At 38.5% G+C, this 18,374-nt stretch overlaps 2 protein-coding genes and 1 pseudogene across 6 annotated transcripts; 1 reads left to right on the top strand and 2 right to left on the bottom strand.

The window, feature by feature from the left end:
• The first annotated feature begins 1,350 nt into the window (after nt 1–1,350).
• LOC308699492 (aerolysin-like protein) lies at nt 1,351–2,302 on the top strand (annotated as a pseudogene). Its single transcript has one exon. The product of its transcript is annotated as an aerolysin-like protein (transcript).
• Nucleotides 2,303–3,811: 1,509 nt separating this feature from the next.
• Nucleotides 3,812–13,051, bottom strand: LOC308699498 (pyrroline-5-carboxylate reductase 1, mitochondrial-like). 4 transcript variants are annotated; one of them, XM_081380345.1, is made up of 9 exons: nt 12,980–13,051; nt 12,035–12,070; nt 11,841–11,913; nt 10,601–10,671; nt 10,339–10,518; nt 9,480–9,701; nt 7,685–7,777; nt 7,419–7,582; nt 3,812–4,832 (listed from the first exon to the last, which is right to left on the bottom strand). In XM_081380345.1, exons 3-9 carry the CDS (start codon nt 11,905–11,907, stop codon nt 4,667–4,669), a joined length of 963 nt encoding a protein of 320 aa, XP_081236471.1. In that variant the 5' UTR covers nt 11,908–11,913; nt 12,035–12,070; nt 12,980–13,051; the 3' UTR covers nt 3,812–4,666. The 4 variants fall into 4 exon arrangements, with proteins under 4 accessions (XP_081236471.1, XP_081236469.1, XP_081236470.1 ...); XM_081380343.1 differs by lacking the exon at nt 12,035–12,070; XM_081380344.1 differs by lacking the exons at nt 12,035–12,070; nt 12,980–13,051 and adding an exon at nt 12,131–12,341.
• A 1,878-nt stretch (nt 13,052–14,929) lies between these two features.
• On the bottom strand, nt 14,930–18,374 carry myadml2 (myeloid associated differentiation marker like 2). Its single transcript, XM_081363659.1, has one exon. It carries the CDS (start codon nt 17,689–17,691, stop codon nt 16,780–16,782), a length of 912 nt encoding a protein of 303 aa, XP_081219785.1. The 5' UTR covers nt 17,692–18,374; the 3' UTR covers nt 14,930–16,779.

Consider the following 18,374-nt stretch of genomic DNA (forward strand, 5'->3'; position numbering starts at 1 on the left):
GGTTAGTTGTAAGTGAAGCTGGTAATAAGTGTACGGCCATGCATTTCATATTTTTGTTTGGTTTATTCCAACCAAAATTCAACGATTGCCCAACGTTGGAGCTTGACGTCAAACAAACATTGGATTTAGACGTCAACCCGACTTTCATTTTCAACCAAAATCCAACGTCTGACCGACGCTGTAGTCTATATCCTGTGTCTGCTGGGTAAAAGTAAATATGTGCACAGAGACACAGGAGTAAAACAGATATCATTTATTTCAAGGAGAGATGACTTAAAGTTTGCTGGAATGGTCACAAAAACTCTAATCATTACATAACTCCCCTTTATACAAATGTGGTCACAGCTAAAAATACAATGCCCATAAAGATACTAAATGATTAGTAGACATTTATAAATAATAAATATTTGTAACTTTAGATTAGGTACTAAAATAATAAAATAAAAAACATTGCATAGAGCACCTTTAAACTATAGACTTCAATGACTCCTATATGTTTTACCACATGTTGAAAGAACAAACACAAAACATTTTTCCATATTTCATTTCTAGAAGCCGGGCTAAATGAGCAAGCACTTGTTACTGCAGTAATAAAAATAACATTTCAGTGATCACACTGGTAACATAACAAAGCAAAATCTCATAAGCCTAGAGAAGTCATTCAACTCATGTGATATTTCGAAGGAAAAATATTGATTAATACCTTGATTATAATCACTCATTAGATACACATTTAAGCAGAAGTGGATGCCAATCCACCCCCTTCAACTGCATATGCACTGTAGAAATACAGTAAGACACTGTGACATTTCCAGGAGAGCAGTAAGAAAAGTCCTACTGTACCCCGGAATATACTGTAATTTCCCACTAAAATGTTTTACACTGTGGCGTCAAAAAGGTAATTTACTGCTAATGTGACAACTTATTATTCCAGAACTCATTTATCCTCTAAACAGTGATTCACTGATCATTTTCCAGAAAGGGTCATTTGTGGGAAAGCCCCTTTCAGAAATGAAATTCCCTCTCTGTCTCTGGAGTGGCTCTAGTGAATCTGAGTGTGTTTTGCCAGTGAAAGCCGGCCCCCTCTGTTCTCTATTTAAGCCTGCATGGCTGAACGAATATCACTTCATCAAGTTTCTTCACTTTATCCAAGTAAGTGTATTTCATGAGGATCACATTTCAGCTTCTAATACTTTACATGTGGTTATTACACAACTCTGCAATAGAGTAACAGTATTGTAATATAATAACAGTGATAGGAGAGATCAGATGTAACATTATTTTTGTCATTAAATCTTTGGCTGATTATGATAATCTGTCATGCAAATTTCAGATCTAAAAGCTTCCAAGATGTCAACGGCACTAAAATTAATCGGAGGTAACGAAGGAGAGTTCTTTTCGTTTACTGGTGAGAAAAATGGTGCCAGTTTGCAGAGGATACGCGTATGGGTGGGGCCATCGCAGGTGAAGGCCGTCAGCGTCTGGCTTTCAGATGGGCGAGATAAAACCTTTGGATCACCAGAGGGAGAGCCCACGGAGCACAGCTTCCAGCCTGGCGAGAGAATCACCTCACTGTCCCTGTGGGGCAACGGTAATGGGACACGTCTCGGACGCATCAAATTCAAGACCAAAAAATTGGACCAACAAAAATACTTTTTTTGTGAAAATGACAAGCTGGGGTTTAAAAACTGAATACCCCATGAATGTCGGCTCTGGGTTTTGTTTGGGCGTTAAAGGAAGGTCCAGATTGGACATTCACTGCTTGGGATTTGTGTTTCTCAATAACATTCAATCCGTAGTTCTTACTGATGTCAGCTATCCCACTATTAAGCAAGTGATTCCACAGGTGGCTTTGGAAGAAATCAAATCCACCACGTACAGAAATGATAGCTCTGTCAGACAACTGCAAACACTAGAAACTTCTGAGAAAATCATCAGAACATCCTCGTGGTCTGTGAGCGAGAACATCGCGGCGACATTCAGTGTGGAGGTGAAGTCTGGGATTCCAGGGATTGGAGAATCTTCCGCAGGATTAAGTACTACCGTCGGAAGAGAAAACACTTACAGTCGAGAGAACAAGAAGGAAAAAACAGAAACTCTTTCCGCCAGTATAGAGGTTCCACCAAGGAAGAAGGTGGATGTAAACATCACTGTTGGCAGATGCTCTTTCGATCTGCCTTACACTGGCACTGTGAGGATGTCCTGCACAAACGGCAGTGTGTTTTCTTTTCAGACCAAGGGTCAGTACAAAGGTGTCACTTACACTGATATTGATATAGATACTAAAGAATCAGATCTTTGATATCAAGATTCAACACATACTGCATGTTCTTGATAGGATTGCATTTATTTATGTGAAATTCTATAGTTGTCATGGTTTTATTCTGCTGTCACAGTTACTCAAATAATGAATGCTTGCCTCTTGTTCTACTGAATTAATTAAAATAAGATAAAGTAACATGCTTCTTTAACATTTTGTCACAACTTCATTTAATTGTGTTCTATCAATCTAATATATTTAAATCTGACGTTTACTTAATTCATGAGTGTAAAAACTACATTAATCATTTTTGTTGATTATTAACTGGGCAGTGGATCTGTAGTTCCCAGCATGCTTTGCAAGAGACTGCATTAGGAGGGTAAATTTAGGGATTAAAGTGTTATATGTGTTTTTCAGTGAATGGAAATATGTTCGCTGATGTTAGTGTTTATTGTTCAGTTATGTTAGAAACTTAGAGGACTTTCTGTAATGTTTTTGAATTTTGTGGTTACCAAATTTTATTTCACTTTCAATGGAAGTAACAGTAGAATCAAGTTGGCTAAAATTATCATGTTGGCAGTTTTATCAAGGCAGGACAAAAAATAAACGTATAACCTGACAAAACTTTATCTAGTAGGAATGACAATTTTTTTTTTTTATTTAGGTTCATGCAACAAGATTACGACAAACCATTTCAAACAAATTAGATTTTGTCGGGAAAATGTAATTCAATTTCGTGGAAAACTTTTCCTTAATTTAATTAAGTTTATTTATTTGAGTGTGCCCCTATAGTTCTCATTACCCTGTGTATATATAGCCATGTTTGTTCAGTTCTTTGTCTGCCATTGTGTATAGCACAGGCCATTATCTGCTCATTGTATTTTTGTTTTGATGTGTAATAAAGTTAAAAGTGCTGCATATTTGATCTGTTTTGCCTCTTCTTGCCTGACGTAACTTTACATTAATTTCAAAGGGCTGTCAGCTCCATCATTTCATGGAAAATGTATATTTAACACTGTCTTTTTTTATTCCAGTACTTCAAATATTTAATCTGCAATGTAAAAAGTGAACATGCAGTTGTTGCTTTAAGGAGGTATTTCTACCTGATTCTACCTATAAACTAATATGTTGTTGTTGTAACCTAATTCAAGCAGGTTTATGTAACAAAACAAGTGAATGCTGTTTTAACATCACTGAGTTACATTGACCCAACATAAAATTTCCAATAAAGCTCAGGATGGACACATTCGACACATGCGCACAATGACCGCACCAGACCTATAGAGGGCAGTATAGTCATGAAATCGAGTGCGCTACAGGACATCTGCTCTGAAGGACAAAGAAGAAGAAATGGTTCGTTTGGCTGCTTCTTGCTGATCGGAAAACTTTGCTTTGATGAGAACTTGTGATTTAGGGGTTATTATACACATTATGTTGCATCAAAGTGAAAATCATAATTGACAATATAAAACAAAAAATACTCTCAAATGTTTTTTTTTTAGGCCCATTTAGGCCTAAAACGCCTGCTAAAAAAGGACTTAAACACACACAGATGTGTGATCCAGTTTTAATTAAAATCAACTTGTGTAACACAATTTAACATTTAATAATGGGCAATCATGTAGAGAATTTGGCTTTTTTTTTTTTTTTTTTTTTTCTTGTTTGGAGAATATACAGAACTACTGAGCAATGTAGAGATAAAGATAGGAAACACTTTAATTTCATTCAGGTCAGTCCAGATAGGCTTTGCAAAATAAAACATGATTTTACATTTATTTTGACTAGATCAGACATGATTTAATAAATCTACACACACAATTTTTTCAACCAATTTAACTTTTTGAGTTATCTTTTTTGCACTGACTCCGTTAAGTTCTATTTACTTAACATATTAAGTATGTACAACTAGTTTAGTTGGAATAACTTTGTGAAAGTAAGGTGAACTTACTTTTTTTTACGTTTTCAGTGCAAAAGTTCACTGTAAAAGTGTTTTTGTTCACTCAACTTCATTCATTAATTTCCACTGACTCAGTTAAGTTGTAGTTAGAATATTAAGTATTTTCAGCTTGACAAATCTTTAAAAGTTCAAATAACTAAATTTGTCAAGTTGAAAATACTTACTACTCCGAGTAAATGTACAAAAGATGACTCAAAAAGTTAAGTTAAGTTAAGCAAACGAAACAGAGCAGTGCATGGTGTACAGTGTATATCAAGAGAAACTCATTTCTTAGAGTTGGTCCAAACTAGCCAAAAAGCTAAAAGCACAATATCGACAACTGAACACAGTACAGTACTTGAAAACAAGTTCATGAGAACAACTTATAACATTTTTGGTCTTAGCATCTTGTCTGCAATTCTCTAAGTGGTCTCATCCTTACTGTAAACTGGATATGGTGATGATCAGGTTCAGCTCTTCTTGTGTTTGGGGTTGGTGCTGTTAAAGAGGTTGAGGCCGGTCCTGACCCCGCCGCCTGCTGCCGTCACACCCGGCTGCTGAAGAACCTTGTCCAAAGTGGTCTTCTTTATGGCAGCTGGAGAAATCCTCTCCTGGTCAGCCAAGAACTGAAGCTCCCTGTCAGAAAAGAGTTGGCTTGAAATGTCCTTTAGGAGACAAAACTGTTTGAACAGCCCATCAAATTAAAATGGGAGTTTTGTGAATAGATCTTGTTACCCAGGTCACCGACTAGATCACTAGTATATAAGCATTTCATTTGTTTAATATCTGTTAAGTATTAACAACAAAAGAAAGCAGATGTAAGTTACTTTATATTATATTACAAATGTAAATCTAGAAAAAGAAATTGGCCAAAGAAAGTTTTGATTGGATGAGGTCGGTTAGTCCCGCCTCCGGTAAGTGATTTCGGAGTAGAGCGTGAAGAAACAGAATGAGAGCAGTAGGGAGTGACAAAGAAGGAAAAAGACGCAGACTTGATGCGTTTGTGTTCATAGCCAATCTAAAAATAGATTATTTTAGTGAAAAATATCCTCAGAAGTCATGCTTTAAGGGTAATAGAAGCTGACAGAAAGAGAGATTGAGACGAATGGGGAAAGTTAGAGGACGGAAACTATCTGGATTAAGACCAAATCAAAAGAAAACTTTATTTTATTTTCCTCTTCACTTACCTTTTCCTTGCCGAGTACCATTTTCTCTATAATATATGTATTAAGTGGTTTTGAAACATGGAGAGTTATCATTTGAAATGTAATGTGAAAGAAATGCATCTGAAAGCGTAATCCAATCCATATTTTCATAAAAACTGTGTAAATAATGTTTATTATTCAGAATATGTATATTTGTTGAAGTAGTTATTTTATTTATGAAGAAATGCGTTTCATGTGATGCTAGCGGTGCACATAGGTTTCAATGTACTAAGAGTGAACGTGATTGAGTAGCATGTGTTACGTCATTAGAAAATTGAGTGATGGAATGGACAATTTATTTAATTTAAACAGTTTATTGAACAGCTGAATGATGATTATTTTTGGCCTTGTTTTTTTGTCTTTCTTCTATTTCTCATGTCATCTGAGTCTGCCCTATTGAATCCTGATCTCTCCCTGCCCTGGATGCTCTGTCTGAGGTTTGGACATGGTGAGACAATCATCTTCTTACTTGTACCTGGCAGTAAAAAGGACAATCATTTTGCTAAACTGGTAGGACCAGGGCCTAGGGGAAGACAATCCAGAATAAAAATAGGAATATGCCGCCCCTACGTTAACATTTTGGAGGACCGTTCTTGCTTTGGCTGCTGTGAACTCTTACCCATTTCTTATCTTACTCTATCGTGGAGTAACGTTAATCCAATCTGCGACATATTGGGTGCTCAATTGAAATTTCGACCAATCCATTCAAACAATCTTTTGTTTACATCTTACATGCACACCTTTTGTTTCAATCGGACTGAATTCACTCCGATTGATGAATCCTAACGTAGTGTTTACAAGTGAATGACATTTTGCACAAATATTCAGAGTTTTCCGCTGTTTGCCCATAATAACCATTCTCCTACATTGGTTCTTTATTTGTTTTTAAACAGCAGACTTAATATCCGTTTCTGATCACAATTTGGAGTAAATGAACATATGAACCACCGTTGTGCCGCTGCTTATATTTATCACCCAGTAAAAATGCCCAAAAGCAGTCGTCTGTGGATGAGAATCTGAAACCAGGACTGGTGGGACGTTGTCCTGCTCCCCTTCACAGATGCTGAGTGAAAGGAGGATTTTAATGACGGGACACTCACTTATGAGACACTTTATTAAACAGGAATAACAGCTCGTTCTGCACGTGTTAACGCTATTTCTACGTCACTGCACATGCGCAGTCCTTTCAGTTTCGGTTTTCAATCCGATCAAGTGTTTGCATGTCCTCTCGATCAGATTAGAAAAGGAACACATGGTTTGGTGTGGTCTTCAAAACCATGTGAAAGAAAGGGGTGGTTTTCAATCGGATCGAAATTTCATTGAGGTGTTTACATTAAGGCTTACATTAAGTCCGACTGAGCCGTCAACACGATTACTAATGGATTATTTGGCGCCCCAGTCCTACCCAAAAAACATACTCACCTTGAACTGCACTTTCTCTTTTTCTTTCTGGATTTTACTTGGATCACTCGTATTGAACTGAAACTATACTCAAATATTCAGTGACATTGGACACTGAATCTGATTCCTGAACACAGAGTTACTCTGGACACAGATTTTGAACTTTGAAATCTGGTTTTGAATCTTATATACTGATTTTTAAATCTAAATTGAACTGAGGTGATTTGTTAAAAGATTCAATTCCTTTCCAATGACAATACACTTATTTTCCTAGTAATTAACAGTTACCTATAAGTCTGAGTTGTTTTCTTTCTTTAGTTTCTGTTATATTTTCCCTACACTCCAGCAAGTCGAACCCACTTCTGTAATCTGGTCCTAGACACAAATAGATCACATGTACCAACATTATTACGCCATAAACGGGTTACAATCTGCAGACAACTATATGCAGACAAACAGTTGAAAATAATGGACCAACTTTTATCTTTAACGACTATATACTAACATCTATACTAAACATTAAATAAAGTGCACTTATGTGTAGATGCATTATATTTAAGAAACAAACTGCAAGCTGTTGACCCTCTCTATAGCTGAAAATCACTCGTTGCAGTACCTGGTTCTAATGCATGACGCCTCCACAGCGTTGATCAGGAGGCTGCGGAAACCGCCACTTTCCAAGACGTGCAAAGCGTGGATCGTAGCACCTCCAGGCGAAGCCACGTTGTCTTTTAACTCTCCGGGGTGTTGCTCGGAGTCCAGGAGCATTTTTGCTGCACCCTAGTAAAAAAAAAAACCATCATAGTACTGCAAATCTTAGACACAGAAAGATTGGTCCTATTATCAATATGAGAAATGTTTGAGAGACTGTCAAGCACTAACAAGCAGAGCCTGAGCTCCCAGTCGCACAGCCAGTCTTCTGGGCAGTCCCATCTTCACCCCTCCGTCAGCAAGAGCGTCAACAGCTAGGAACGCCTAGGATTAAAAGATACAGGGATATTCACAGTCAGAGGTGCACACAGAGCTCAACGATTGGTTTAAACCTCTTGCTTACTCTTATGCCGAGTTCACACTGCACGATTTTAGCCCTGATTTTCACTCGCCGACAGGTTTTGTGAGATCGCAGACAAATGCCCGAAATCACAGGCAAATCGGTGCTCGTTCACGCGAGTGACAGTCAGGCAGTGTGAATTATAAAGGACGCGATCTGAGAGAATCGCCGAAGAGGATTCACAATCCTGCTGTGTGAAAAGTGTTCTGACTGAAAACTACGTTGGCGATGACCTACAGCCAATCAGAGAGCAAGATACAGGGCAGCGGGATGTTCAGGGAGGAGTTATAGCCCAGAATATCAGCATTTTAATAGATATATTTACAATTGTATCAAACAGAAACAAAGCACACACATTAGCTTGACCAGCAACACATTGCAACATTATTTATTTACCTCCAACTCTCTTTGCAGAAACACACAGTCCTTGCTCCCCTCGTCTCCCCAACCATTTCCTCCTGCATAATCTGTTTTTCCTTTTCTCCTTTTCACTGCCAGTCAGCACACAGACAATGTGGATTTCAAGCTGCTTGTGGGCTATCGTTTTTATTAACAATTACAGTTTCGCGTGGTCTCACGCACACATGATCTTGCGTTATTTCATATCACTTCTCACGTGTGTTTGGTTGTGAAACGTAGTTTGCGGACCAGACAGAAGTTGTCTGCGATTCTTTCTTTTGTAAAGTCCTGCAGTGTGAACCCTCCTGTTGCTGATCCATCGTGCAGTGTGAACACACACAATAACAACTCAGGGCCCTATCTTGCACCCAGCACAATTGACTTTGTACACCGACACATGTATCATCCCTATTTTGCACCCGCGCACAACAGACTTTTCCCTCCACAGACGCACGTCGGTAAATTAGGGAATGAACTTGCGCTCCCTGGGGCGGTTCAGCGCAAAGAGGAGGCGTGTTCCAGCGCAAACGTTCCTTCATGCTATTTTACAGGTTTAGAAAATAATTCCGCCACTGACCAGGAAAAACCTAGTTACGCATGTTATTCATATGCTATTTTAAGGGCGCATGCTTGGCCATAATCAATGTAGCGTGTGCACAACGCGCATACACTTTGCTTATCTCATCTACACACAGACGCAGCAGTTCTCTTTTTATTATTATTATCATATGCCTGTTTAACCGAAGCTAATTTGGGTGTGTTTCTCCATCCCCATACAATGTCACTTCTCTGTGTTTTACGGCCCTGACGAGAGCGTTGCTCTCCTCGGCTGTGAACCGCTCCTGGTGCGCGCCTGGCAAATCCGCCGTTATAATAGCAATCCGCCATGGAACAAGCACGTCTCCTCTTAAAGGGAATGTGAGCTGACGCTCTGATTGGTTTATTTCACGTTACGCCCAAACCACACCTATGAATAATGAAGCTACTTCAGACCAACACATTTTAGATTTGCGTCGGGCGCAAGAGTCATTTATCCCGCCGGTATAATAGCAACAGCGCCCGAGATCCGCCCACAAAGTTACTTGCGTTTCGTGCTTGATACTTGCGTTTCAGATCGTTAAAATAGGGCCCTGAGTGTTGCCCTGGATTCACGCAGTGTGAAAAGAACAGTGACCCGACTACTTTGAGAGTCGTGCAGTGTGAACTCGGCATTGTGTTGATGCTTACATAGGCTGGGCCGCTGCCGCTGAGGCCAGTGACGGCATCAATCAGGTCCTCTTCCACCTCGGTGCAGTATCCCACACTGGCCATCAGCTGCTCCAGGAGCTTGCCGTCCTCCACCTCTGCATGGGAGCCTGTGGCGTACACCGTGGCCCCTTCACGCACCACCACTGGGGTATTCGTCATGCAGCGAATCACTTTAGGAGCCGGACGATACTGCAGCAGTTTCTGCACAACAGGAAGAGTTGGATCGAAACAGAAGCATCAGACAAATGCAAAGAATCAAACAAATGCAGCCTTAGTGAGAATAAGAGACTTCCTTCAAAATCTTTTTTTTTATTTTAACTAATTATTTGACTGGTAGTGTAAATGAATATGCATTTACCAAAAAAAAAAAAAAACTAAAATAACAAAATGTTTATTTACTGATTTATTATTTATTTTGATACATTTTCATTTATCATTCACATTTTGTCATATATTTCTTATTTTGGTAACACTTTACTTAAAGCCTTTGTTTAAAATGCAATATAAAATTATCTTAATAAAGCATTAATTATTATGGCTTGTTATGCTCCTTATAGGCTTGTACTGTATATGATCTCATGAATAATTGTATGTGTTCAATGACTAGAGTATGATAATCATACTCTAGTCATTGAACACATATATACAGTAAAGCGTTAAAACACATGACAATCAACCAATTTCAGATGTGAAAATATTATAATGCATTTTAACTTTGGTGTGCCTTTACAATGCATTACACATTTAGGCTTTAGGTAAAGTGTTGCCATTATTTTTCCTAAATGAAATGCTTTGTGTTAAACCATCATCATCATCATCACTATGGCTCGTGTCTGACCTTCTCTATGGAGCTGATCGTGACTCCCGCTGCACAAGAGACTATGAGATGACGGTCCTCGATGTCTGGCCCGATCTCATCCAGAACGAAGGGAATGATATGTGGCTTGACCGCGAGGAACAGAACATCACTCTTCTTCACAGTCTCTTTATTGCTGGTAGTGAAGGATGCTCCCATTTTCTGAAGGACAGAGAAAGAGATGTTCAACTCGCTGCTAGTTTCTGTGGCTCTGACGTGTGTCAGAAGCTTGTGACACACTCACTCTCAGCCCGGCGACGGTCAGCAGGTCTTTGTCCGGAGAGCTCGCGGTTATCCTGTGCGTGGCGATCACACCTGACGGACAGGAGAGGGAAACACAAAAACTTACATTAAGTATTGAAGAGAAAGTGATTCTATGTTAAAGGGTGAATCTAGTTTTTAAGTCGAGGTATTACACGCATAAATAGTCATAATAGCCCGTATATATATATATATATATATATATATATATATATATATATATATATATTTTTTTTTTTTTTTTTTTTTTTTTTTATGTATATAAAACCGATCAAAAGTTTGGACACGTTAAAATTTTTTATGTTTTTGAAAGAAGTCTGCATTTATTTGATCAAAAATACAGAACAAAAATACAATAATATTGTGAAATAGTATTACAATTTAAAATAAGGGTTTTCTATTTTCATATATTTTAAAATTTAATTTATTTCTGTGTTGAAAAGCTGAATTTTCAGCATCAGTCTTCAGTGTCACATGATCCTTCAGAAATCATGATTTGATGATCAATGTTGAAAACAGTTGTGCTGCTTAATATTTGTTTATAACCTATGATACTTTTTTCAGCATCATTTGATGTATAAAAGTACAAAACAGCATTTATTCAAAAAAGAAATCTTTTCTAACAATATAAATTGTTTACTAACACTTTTTATCAATTTAATGCATCCTTGCTGAATAAAATATCAATTTAACGCATCCTTGATGAATGAAAGTATTAATTTCTTTAAGAAAAAACTTTTGAACGGTAGTGTATATTGTATGAACGTATTTCTACTTCTTTGCATGAACATATAATAAACCTTTCATGTTAAAATAAGAGACTACGAATTCTACATTCAGCTTTTTTCCCCCGTGATGATATTGCTTGGGAGAATGACTTTTGAAAAATATTTTTTTGGTAGCATTTTATTGGCAGTTTCATCTTAAAAAGAGCAAATGTGTTGATTTACATGCATTATGTTTCATTACATATTGTGTAAATAAACAACTTTTTGAAGAAGAAAAAAAACCGACCAACTACCAAGACTGAGATCAATACAGTGTATTTATATTATTCGATATAATATGCGTATTTAATGAAATGATGCCTGCTTTAGACATTTTAAAATGACTAACGTTAATGGTCATGTTTTAAGAGTATTTACTACAGAAAAGTCTTGTTTTGTTCCAGATCAGTGTAGTGTTGTGGCGCCTCTAGCGGTCGCTGTGTGTAAATGCTGTACCTGCCGATGCGAAGCCCTTCACCAGCGCATGCGCCAACTGACCCGCTCCGATGAAACCCACGCTCATGTTGACCTATTAACAACCAGACCATTCACCAGCAGACACAAACACACAAGTTAACACTCAGTTTACAGACTCTAATATAACGTTAGATCAGCTGAGGTAAGTTAATATCAGGACAGAGTCTGCTTACCGTACACTCTTCTACTTCCTAATCGGACTGAACAAGCTGCAACGCAGCACAGACAACGAGATGAATACAGACGACTAAATGTTTAAACAAACGTACCTAAAACACGATCTTTCGATGAACTGGTAAACATATATTTTGATTGTTTCACGTTTGTTTATCGTGTTCACGTTGCCTGTTGACGTTTAGTTAAACTGCCATTCCTGACGTGGAGAAGTAGAAGGCTGTGACCAATCACGGTAGAGCACTGCTCGTGCCTCAGCCAATCCCTGTACTGTATGTGTGCACCGTGCGCCCTGATAGGCCAGCCCTGCTGACAGAGAATCCAGTTGCGTCGCTTTTTATGAGCACGTGGGCTAATGTCAACAGCAGAACTGTATCCAAGTTTGCAGTGTTGCATCCGCATTTTGTCTGATCAATTTCACCAGATTTCTTATTTTTGATTTTTACATGTCATTGATATGTATATGTCAAGACTATTGTCCTGCTCTCTGTCTCACCCGTGTTTACCGGTAGGTTACTTCCTTAGAGACTTTAAATTAGAGGCTCTGTTTTCATTTGAAGCTAAATATAATCATTACAGACTAACACAAACCCCTCATTCAAAACACTTTCAATTTATAAACCTTTACCCCAAATAAAATGTTCTCTGCTTCAGATTTAGCTATCTTCTTGGGACATGATAAATTAACATTTTCATAAAAGTGTAGGTTATAGCCACCAAAAGATAAAGAAAAAAAGTTGTGATAAATCATGAAAATAATTGTTTACCTTATTTTCATGATTTATCACAACTTTTTCTTTTGTCAAATCAACTTAGATAATTAATGTGGTTCAGATAACATACTATTTTAAGTTTCTGTTGATAAAAACAATCTCCTCGATTTTATTAACTCAAGTGTTTGTATTTCAATGAACTCAAAATTGTAAGGCAACCAAGTTACTTACTTTTTAAAGGAGAACTCGGCAACTCTAGCGAACTCTAGTCACTTCTTCGCTGATTTTCCCTTTTGTTGTCGCATGTTTTCCCCACGAGCTCCCCCTACAGCTGTGGTGGGGCGTATATTTCACAACACAGTCGTAAAAAACTCACTTGCGGCAGCCTCCTCCCCCTCTCTACCGCTGCTCATGTGCGTTTGTTTTGATCGGAGCAAGCCAACTGTATCGCGTGGAGCTATGTCTACTGAGGTGGGTAATCTGGTAATACATCATAAATGCGTGTGTGTTTATGTCGAATTGCCGTAAAGCAATTTGTGTTTCGCGCTCGTTCTCGTTCTCGCTTTCGCTTCTCACGAGACTTCCAATTTCTATCTTGCCGGGACGGTAGTGAACAAGTTGCAAGGTTGGTTTTCCGCCTGGGAACGCTGGGGGGAGCGGGGAAAGTCACCAATATCACCAGAACAGGTTGTTTAACCATCCAAATGATTTCTAGACAGTTTTATTAAGTTAAAAAAGCTACCAAGTTCTCCTTTAAGTTGAACATATGAAGAGTTCAGATGCAAAAACCAATAAGTGCCATCTGAAATGTTCTTCTAGAATGATCATTTTTATCAAGCTCATATCCTCATATATAAAACGTTTTTTGAACTTAGTTTTTTTCCTTGTCATCACACTGTTTAGAGCACAATAAGCAAATGGTAAAAAATTTTTTTTTTTTTTTTTAAATAATATTTTATTCATACGTTATGCTATGTCCTCTGTAGTGGACGACAGTTGTTTAAAAAATAAAATTACATGAAATTATATGTATAGGCAAAAACAATGGGATTTTTTTTTTTCAATCACCAATACATTTTGGGGTTTCAGGATTTTTTTTAACCAAAATTTGTATAAAGATGATTCTCAACTATGTTATGAAAAAATTAATTTATGTAAAATGGCCATAAAGTAATATTCCCATTGAATGCAATGTATCTATACGCTGTATCTAATTTGCACATTAATGTGTTCTTGGAGCAACATTTAATGAAAAAAGAAGTGTAATAATTGGAGTAATAATTGGCAACATTTTAATAATAATATCTAATATTTCATAGGAATATTGATGTATAATTTATTTCCATATTCACTTGTTGTGTCTCACAAAATGCCTGATAAACATGATGTAAGTCCTGATGTCCTCTACAGTGGACACGTATGAAATCAACGCCCTGTTCTGTAACAGAAAGTCATTTTTTTATTTGAAACCCCTTAACATTTTCCTGAGATGTTGGTTTATTAAATACAATTTGAAAAGTAGTCCAATTTAAATTATAATTACAATATATTATCATATTTCCATAAGAATGCTACATTTGATCACTAAATTAATGTCAGACATTTTTAAAGACCAAGGAGAAGTTGTTTTCATGGTGAAACCTCCAAACATTCGGTATCTCTGAAAAGTCCTGAATGTGCTCTTTACAGGACACCCAGGTTGTGTCATGTGACATGTATGATGTCAGAGAAATTCACTAAAATATAATGTCCACTACTGTGGACAAAAGTCTATTCTTGGGTCCCAGGAGGATAAAATTTCACTTAAATGGCAATGAAAATTACCTATTAATTGTAATTTAAGTAAAATTGCTGAACTTAAATATACGAGCTTGATAAAAATGATCATTCTAGAAGAAAATTTCAGATGGCACTTAGAGGCTTTTGCATCTGAACTCTTCATATATGTATATATATATATATATATATATATATATATATATATATATATATATATATATATATATATATATATATATATATATAATTTTATTTTTTTACAGTGCACCCACTCACACATATTTGTACAGAAAATTGTCTAAATTTATATGTATGGTCATTGTTGTGTGCTGGTATTTGGAGGAGGTGAGCAAGAGAAATAAACTGATATAGACACAAAATTATCCAGTTTAATTACCAACATATATTTTTTTATTAAATATGTTATGAATAAGTATCAATATACTGTCACATACTATAAAAAAAGACATAACTTATATTGGAGCCTGAGTAGACTGACCGGATAATGCTTTCTGAGCATCGTGACAATTAAGGCCATTCATGAAAAAAACTGTATGATGTTTAATCTCTGTGGACAACACATAAAGAAGTGATATATTCCCTTTTTCTCATCAGAAGTCTCAGTTATCTCATGCTTAGATATTGCCATACAAGTAATCAAATAATAACAATGCCTATAATTATAATAACATTTAACAGTATACGTAAATTAGAGGAAAATACACATTAATTTTACTTCTAGTAAGCCATATAATAACCGTACTAATCCACAACAATCTTAGTGTTTAGTAGACATGAAAAACAAAAAACAGTCTTAAAGAGATAGCCAAAAATGAATATTCTCTCATCATTTCTTCACCCCCACATCGTTCCAAAACTGTATGACCTTCTTGTGAAACATAGATAGATATTTTGGTTACTAACCTTTTTCAAAATATCTTCTTTTATGTTCCTCAGAAGAAAAGACAAAAAGTCATGCAGCTTTAGAACGACACGAGGGCGAGTAAATGACAGATTTTTAATCTTTGGGTGTCCAAACCTGCTCATGGGCTGCGTTTAACTCCACTTTTAGACACACACTCACACACGTCCCTGATGAGGGAAGTTTATTTGGACAGACTCTCGACCCCTTGATTTTGTCCGAGGGAGTGAGTCTACTAGTGCCCGTTTAATATACCCACAAGTGATCAAGGGCTTAGTGTGTCCCATTTAAACCCATTGCAAGTGGGCATCCATGCAACGTCATCAATGATGTGAACAAGACGGAGGGAATTTAGCAAGGAAAGGGCATCAAAAGTGGACCAGATACATTTTAAAATGGCGTTTTCATTAAAAAAAATGCTCTCCATCCACACTAGCATTTTCAGGAGTTTTCCAAAAGTTTCTCATCCACACTGAAACGTCATCTCACTGAGATGATACAGACGGAAAAACAAATAATAAAGTTATCGCACAATTCTTCTGACAGGATCATTTTATTTAGCAAAATATCTCACTCATTATATGTTTGGTCTAAAATGTTTTGCCGCAGGACAGCAAATGTGAGTGAATGTTCTGTCATCTTTGCAGGACTGTGATATGAAGAGTGTGCAAAGTAACATATTTTAACCAACTGTGTGTGTGAAAGTGAACGGCACAACATGAATATCTGTTGGCACAATGTGTGTCACATGGCTACACAACGAAAATGAAATGAAAACGGCGATCCACTTTGGAGAGCGTTTTCAAAAAGCTTCGTTTTCATTAATAAAAACGCCGTCTCAGTGTGGACGAAAGGCGGAAATGGAGAGAAAAAGATGTGGACATTAGTGTGGACAAGGCCTTAAACGCAGCCACTGTCCTGCAGAGTTTAGCTCCAACCCTAATTAAACACACCTGGACCAGCTAATGATGGTCTTCAGAATCGCTAGAAATATCCAGGCAAGTGTGTTGGAGCTGCTTACACAACTCTCCAGGACGTGGGCTTTGGATTGGACACCCTTGCTTTAGGGTTACAGTGACAATAAATTGCAGAGAGGCATTGGCACAGAAGTTATTTCTCCATTAGAAAGCAATTAATCTACTAAACAAAGTAACTATTTATTAACACAATGAAAAAAATCAATCCCAGCAGTTAGAAAGTCCAAACATTTTCATTCTAACCAACACAAATGACAAATAAAAAGAGAAATTATACTAGTACACACAGCTGTTGTCTGTATTTCACTCATTTCCAGTATTCATGAATCCACCGGATTGGAGAAGAGATGGCTTTACGCTGCCGAATGCGAGACAAACCGTATTCTTTGAGAGTACACCAGATCGGTGAAGTACAGCACCAGATTGGCAGAAGTGAACACGGCGATCACCAACTTGCTGTCCCAAGGGCACTTTCCTCTCGGACAGTCTCCCGGTCTCCCCGGGGTTCCGTACTTCTTGTCGAAACTAAACACGGGCCAGATCACGGCAGCGCTCAGATACAAAAGCACCGCCAGGAAGGTGTAGACGACCACGAAGCGGTCGAAAGGGAAGCGTAACGAAGACGTCCTGCCAGAGACGGTGAGCGCCACGACCACTACGGTCACGGCGAAGCACAGGCTGTAGACGACCACGCAATACTGGGTCGGGATGTGCCGGTTGTACTCGCTGTCGTTGGCCAGGGCGCCGAATATAATGCAGGCGATGAAGGCTTGGACCACTTTAAGCAAGCCGGATACGGTGGCCATATATCCGACCACGTGTCCCGGTTTGGCCCGTGTGATAAACACCTCGGCTCCGTAGGCGAAGCAACAGACGCTTGAGCAAACGGTGACCGCGATTCGGTAGTTCCTCACCTCGCATCCCTCCGACGGGCACTCCGACCTGAGGAAGTACACGGGATACACTATGGACGCCGTGACGTACATGAGAGTGGCGAGCATGGCGAAGGCCACGGTGAAGTTGTCCCAGGAGATAGGCATGCACCCGTGAAGCCTGGTCACGTCCAGGGTGAAGACCAGCAGCGTGACGGCGAAGCAGAAGCACCAGACGAACATGCAGAAGGTGCCGTAGGTGGCGCTGAACCCCGCGCTGTGGGCCACTAGGGCCATCGTGGTGCAGCCCAGGAGAAGCTGGAGCATTCGGGCAGCGCCGAGCCCCGACAGCACCGCTGACTTGTTTAGGTAATGACCTCCTTGGGGGTCCATGAGCCGTTTTTAGGAGGATCTAGACGGCTGAAATCCACAAACCTCCGCGCCCTTTGCCTGAGTCTTTATTTAGGCAGCCTTAATGACAAATCTCCTTTACTGCTTCCCAGCCCTGCTTTATAATTACTGTCGAGTGTGTGGGATCGGATTACAGCTGAAACTCTGGATGTGAACGGACAGTACTTTTAGATTTTCAAAAGACAGACAGGCAAAATATAGCAAAGCGACAGTTTGAGCACAAGAGAATTGTCTTTTAAATTCAAATCATCGCTGTTCTTTACTTCCAAAGTTCCAAAGATTCCAATCATTCAAATTCAAACGGCTCCCTTACAGATGGAGTCTTTACATAGTCACCTTCTTCTCGCAGGTCTTCTCTTGGTGTTTCTCGGCTGATCTATGCAGAAAGTTCCCTGCGAATCGAATGTCACCTGCTATGGCTGAAGTGTCTCTTCTTAATACAGAGGACGAGCAGGGTCCCGTACATATCCCACGTGAGATGGTATCCGTAGGTTCCCAATTTCTCCAAACAACTTTTAGCACTGATTACCTTTAGAACTCTTGCTCTCTCTCTCTCTCTCTCTCTCTCTCTCTCTCTCTCTCTTGCACTGTTTCCACTCTCACACACACACTGGCACTGGGCTTCGAGTTGAAGTGTACTAGGGAAAGCAGTTTTAATGAGTGTG

The sequence above is a fragment of the Scardinius erythrophthalmus genome, assembly GCF_964197995.2.
Source record: "Scardinius erythrophthalmus genome assembly, chromosome: 1".
Classification (NCBI taxonomy): Eukaryota; Metazoa; Chordata; class Actinopteri; order Cypriniformes; family Leuciscidae; genus Scardinius; species Scardinius erythrophthalmus.

What these genes read in the sequence shown, in the direction of transcription:
- myadml2 (XM_081363659.1), bottom strand. Translation starts at nt 17,691, where the DNA reads ATGGACCCCCAAGGAGGTCATTACCTAAACAAGTCAGCGGTGCTGTCG.
- LOC308699498 (XM_081380343.1), bottom strand. Translation starts at nt 11,907, where the DNA reads ATGAGCGTGGGTTTCATCGGAGCGGGTCAGTTGGCGCATGCGCTGGTG. An exon ending in CGATCAGCTCCATAGAGAAG is followed by an intron (nt 9,702 to 10,338) that starts GTCAGACACGAG and finishes CCTGTTGTGCAG; the next exon opens with AAACTGCTGCAGTATCGTCC. An exon ending in GCGTCATGCATTAGAACCAG is followed by an intron (nt 4,833 to 7,418) that starts GTACTGCAACGA and finishes CTTTTCTGACAG; the next exon opens with GGAGCTTCAGTTCTTGGCTG.